Below are 5,297 nucleotides of genomic sequence, written 5' to 3'. Positions count from 1 at the left end.
GGGGGGGAGGAGGGTAATGCTTTTTCTCTTCCATGTCCCTTTTTTGGGTGCCATGTCAATAATTCCAGGCCATCATTGACTACGAGAATGGGAGTGAGCAGAGATACACTGATACTTCAACATTAACATGGAGCAATAAGAAAATAATACAAATAACAATGATAAGATATATGTGTCTGTGTTTGATTATTTAATTTATAAGTACCCCTCCCCATACACACAAACCCCTTTCCCGCTACCCTCGTAAAAAGATCGAATTGACTGGATATCATGATTTACTGCGCCACGGGCTCCTCTAGTTCGAGAGCCTACCTTGATACAAAAAATAAGCTTACTCGAGTTTAGTTTGAGAAAAGAGAGACACATTGACGAGATAACGGAGGTGAATAGGCGCAGGCAATACTGCCGTGCCAAGGCAGACCTACTATACCCATTCTGCATCTTGTGTCAAGGGTAGGAAGACGTATCTGCACTACAAATAGGATATTTCACTGTGGCAAACAGACGTAACTGAAGGGCCATGCCCATATTTCCAATGGCAGCGCGACGTAACTCAAAATCATAAAAAGGGCAGATACGCCGCTCTGCCTTGGCAAGGCAGAATAGCGAGACAACCAGATACCGCAGAGGGAAAGAAAAATAAGTTGAACCTGCTGCTGTGGTACCAACCAACCATCCGCCTACTTATCTGGCACAGTTCAATCAATATAAGACGAGTTATAAATTGGAATGCACGCCTTCTATATGACCTTCGTTTCGTAAAGAAACATATAATAACTTATTCCACAATATAAAAACAACAGTCGACCTTCCATCTCCTTCGTTTAGTGATCTCCATTGATACCCACAAGGCTGACGGGGGTGACCTTCGATGCTAACACACAGGCTCGCATCCAGTAATTGCGTCTTGAAATTCAAGAACTGCGAGACATCCTCGTTCCGAGACAATGTGACTCCCTGTGGCTCTGATGTAGACAACTTGTTATTAAAGACATGATTGAGAACGCACTTCTCCACTCGAGCCTATTGTCTTCTCATTCTTGCACGAAGTCTAGTTATGTCTTTGGCTGCGCCTGGATTTTCCTTTCTTGAGCTGATTGTCTGTCTATGAGAATCACAGGAAGTGAGAGGAAGGATTGGGGAGAGAGAAAGACACAGACAGACAGACAAACAGACAGACAGACGGACAGACAGACAAACAGACTGAGAAAGATAAAAAGGGAGGGGGGATGCTAGTTCTTTTCATGAACACAGACGAGTACAAGTGTGAAAATGTGTGTATTTGTGGTTGTTTGTGCGTGACGTTGTGCGTGTGAGTGCGTGTGTGTGTGTGTGTGTGTGTGTGTGTGTGTGTGTGTGTGTGTGTTTGTTAGTGTGTGTGTGTGTGTGTGATGTTGTGCGCACGCGCAAGTGTGAATGTGATACGTGTTTATAATATGCTTTATACAACTCAAGTGGTTTGCCGTTGAAAATGATATCGGTAGCAAGTTTTGTGTTTCGCGGCCCCTAATAAAACCTTCATGAACTCAATTTTAACGTAACTTCTTCATTTAATTTTTTTTTTTTTTTGGTTCCAGGTGCTGATCGTAACCATCTCGACCATCCTGAACCCACCCACTGTGGCGCACTGCATGCCGGTCCGGACCGAAAAGCACGTGACCAGATACTGCGACATGCCGCTGTCCGGCTTCCTCTCTTCACTCGCCTTTAACCTCGTTCTCGTCCTCGTCTGCACCTGGTACGCCTTCAAAACGAGGCGACTCCCGGACAACTACAACGAGTCGCGGTACATCGCCTTCTGTGTCGATACGACCGTTCTCATCTGGGTCTCTTTCATTCCGACGTACTTCACCATCACTAGGCCTTACTATAAGGTGTTCATCCTAGCCTTGGCGCTGCTCATCAACTCTATAGTGTGCCACCTGTGCTTGTTCGTGCCCAAACTCTACACCCTGTATCTGACCAAACGCAAAGAAGGGTCGACGTCTCGCTCAGTCGAAGAGAGGTCAGAACTCAATATTCAGTTGGCCAGCAACACAAGTTTCTCTGGAATTTTCCGCTCCACCACTGGAGGGCCTTTGGGTGGGTACAAAGACAAAAGCAGCACTGTTGCTCATTCGCAAACCTCTAATCAAAAACTTGGCCCGGACGGGAGGATCCATGAAAACGGAGGAGCAAGCCAGGAAGTGCATTTGTTAACATTACCAGAAGATATCGTTATTCAAAGTGAGACTAATCTATCGGTATCTTCCTCTGAACAATCAGACTCCATCTCATGATTGACATAGGGCCACGATTTAACTTGACAGTGATCGCCCTCCTGCCATTCTCTGATGAGCAACTACTTTTGCCTACCTTCAGAGCAATGAAGCATTATGTCTTCTGGCCAGTTCACTGCCGAAGAGCTGGGTCTGTGGTCACTGTAGAACCAAAACCGTGCCAGGCAGGCCCTATTGCATGTGTTGCGAGAGACACCAGAGCTTGGCTTACAGTGAGCTCTTTCTACCTCTTCCCTCACAATTATCATCGTGTCTCCTCTTCGGTTCACTTCCCGCAGCCTTGACACTTGACCTCGACTTTGAGAGTTCATAAGCCATGATTTCATTTTACAGATTCCAAAGATTTTGATATCGTGGGGGTGGTGTCAGCTCAGCTGGTGTCGTATTGCGACGCGGGCAACCCTTTGTTTAAATCCCACTGCTTGGAGAGTTTCAAAGCTCTCCACACTCTTGAATCGTTTGAACGATGGTTTTAGTGGTCTCGGCTCTCATATAACCTATCTGTGTTGAAAGCGGTATGAATGTATTACCATAACGTACCAGCATACAATGTCTCACGCCACGCCTGCTCCTACCCTTCTGACGCAGCGCAAGCCTTATTAAAAACGTGAAAATATTTATGGAATTTTCATTCAAACAATTCTCGTTGTCTTGTCGCATGACACGATTCCGACATGGCCCAGTTCGCTGATTAACCCCTCGTCAAAACATTATTTAATGCACCACCGACACCATATCACTGTCATGTGCTGTCTGGCCAAAATTATTTTCAGATTAAGAACATGCGTGACATCACATTACCGATGTTTTGAACATGTGCAATCACTTAAATGTCGATTCGGAGAAGCAGACTAAACTGTGGATCACACAGAGCTCTAAGACATGCAACATGCAGGAGAAGATGCTCAGGACAACGTAAGGACTTAGCAGGACGGTTCAGTTAATAATAGGTATTTGTCTGCGAGTATGATGCGATCCTGAAGAAGAAGAAGAAGAAGAAGAAGAAGAAGAAGAAGAAGAAGAAGAAGAAGAAGGAGAAGAAGAAGAAGAAGGAGAAGAAGAAGAAGAAGAAGAAGAAGAAGAAGAAGAAGAAGAATCTAACAAATCGTTTCAATTTTTCCAGATGTTGAGCATAATAATGTGCTTTATTAAGCCCGGGTCTACCATTTTCCAAAGGTGATCGTGCTGAGCCTGTTTTCTCGGTAAAGTCTTGATCGACTGTACGCGTTTTAAGTTGCCTTTAGCACTCTTTAGTTCGTTTAGAAGGCAGGCTGTTTCTACCCTGCCACTCAAGACCAACCTGGACTACCTTGGAATTTCAAATTCCAACATCGAAATGTAGATATTCCATAACACACCTCCCGTCGTGCAGGAGCCCACGAGTTCTGTACAAGATAAAGTGTATCTCGTTGTCTTTTTTCCCGGTCGTTGTGTCCCTCTCAGCCTGTGTGGGCTCTGAGAGGCAGGGGCAAAGCCCGCCTCCAAAACAATCTAGACTGTGTTGGTGGGGGAAGTTAAAAAAAAGAAATAAGTTAACCTGTACAGCACAGAAGCTGGTCATGTTATGGTGTTGCACAGCATTGACATTACTTTCTTCTGGGAAGTGGTCTGAGAAGGGGGGAGAGGTGTACAGATCGATGCATGCTTGGGTCAACTTGAGCATTTTGGAAAGAGGTATAGCATCCTGGCAGACGGAGATTGTCAGTTGGAAAATTTTCCCTCTACGAGAAATAAACTCATCACTTCCACGAGCATGATGAAGAGCCAGGCCAACGCGTCGCAGACGTCGATCTAACTGTAATTGTAAATGTTTTAAGCCACCATCGACATTATTTAGACATTTCATGGACTGGCTGCTTCGACCCCGCCTGTCCGGCTGGCTGAAAGAGTTACAGAAAACAGTCGCTGATACTCGACAAACAAAGACCTCAACACACTGAAATTGAACTCTCAACGTCGGGATGTGCGATGATGAAGAGCCTAACAGCTACACCACAAACGCTGGAGGCACCGATCGTCCCTAAATAAAATGTCCTGTGGGTGATGTGTGACAGAGTGCGCGTCATTTAATCCGTTTTATATCACGCTGTTGTTTTTTGTTGCTTCTGTCTATTGTTGTTGTTATCAACTATGATGTTATGATGAAACAAGGCCGCAAAAAGCAGAACAAATAAATTGTTGTGGCTTGCTCAAAAAGAAGAAAGAACTAGGGCTATGTACCATTCCCTTTTCATGGATGACGATATGTATTCGAATCCATAATTGTTGTGATTATCCCCAAAAGTGTTCGTACAACTGTGTGGAAGGTTGGATTTTATTAGTATAATGATAATAATAATAATAATAGTAATAATAACAATAATAATAAAGTAAGTTCAGCAACGTCCTTCAATGTATAATAAATATTTACAAAGACGGGCCCCCCACTGTTGGATCGTGATTGTTTTTTTGTTTGGGATTTTTTTTAGGGGGCAGGGGGGGGGGGGTATTTGGCTTGAACAGACCATCAGTCGAAAGGAAAGAGATATGGACCGAAGACGTAGTAAGTAGGAACGAAAAGGTAGAAGAAAGGGGGGGGGGGGGTGACCCGTGAGTGAATAAAACCCAATGGTCTGAACGGGGACGGCAGATTTTTTCTTGCTTCCTTACAGTGGACTAATTCCAGAGATTCCCATTCATTTAAATTCAAATTTAACAACGGAACATGTGTGGAAGCAGACCAAAGCTATTTTTAAGGTTAGGCAAGTCAGAAGCCCAGACGCCCGGTGTACAAAGAGCCAAAATTAATCTACCGGGTATATTCGTATAAATTGTAAGCCTACCACTGACGAGTTTCCATCAATCCCTTTAACGATCAAATTCCGTGTAACAAAGATTCCAAACAAGTTTTTTATCAGTCGAAGTTTCTATGCATATTCTATGCCAACTATTTTTTTGCCCAACATTTGCATGAAAAAATTACAGGATCAAGAAACCGATAAATTTCTTACAAATGAAGATATTCCTTTTTATAAGTAT

At 43.8% G+C, this 5,297-nt stretch overlaps 1 protein-coding gene across 1 annotated transcript in view; it reads left to right on the top strand.

The window, feature by feature from the left end:
- LOC101863041 (metabotropic glutamate receptor 3) overlaps positions 1-3,358 on the top strand; it is a 61,082-nt gene extending 57,724 nt beyond the window's left edge. The window contains exon 5 of the mRNA XM_005103912.3: positions 1,578-3,358. Coding sequence (XP_005103969.1) covers positions 1,578-2,279 — 702 coding nt within the window. The 3' untranslated portion in view covers positions 2,280-3,358. The remainder of the gene's footprint in view (positions 1-1,577) is intronic.
- The last annotated feature ends 1,939 nt before the right edge of the window (positions 3,359-5,297 follow it).

This window comes from Aplysia californica, unplaced genomic scaffold, assembly GCF_000002075.1.
Source record: "Aplysia californica isolate F4 #8 unplaced genomic scaffold, AplCal3.0 scaffold00396, whole genome shotgun sequence".
Taxonomy (NCBI): domain Eukaryota; kingdom Metazoa; phylum Mollusca; class Gastropoda; order Aplysiida; family Aplysiidae; genus Aplysia; species Aplysia californica.
Note: the sequence above shows the minus strand (reverse complement) of the source record. Positions and strands in the feature narration are given on the sequence as shown.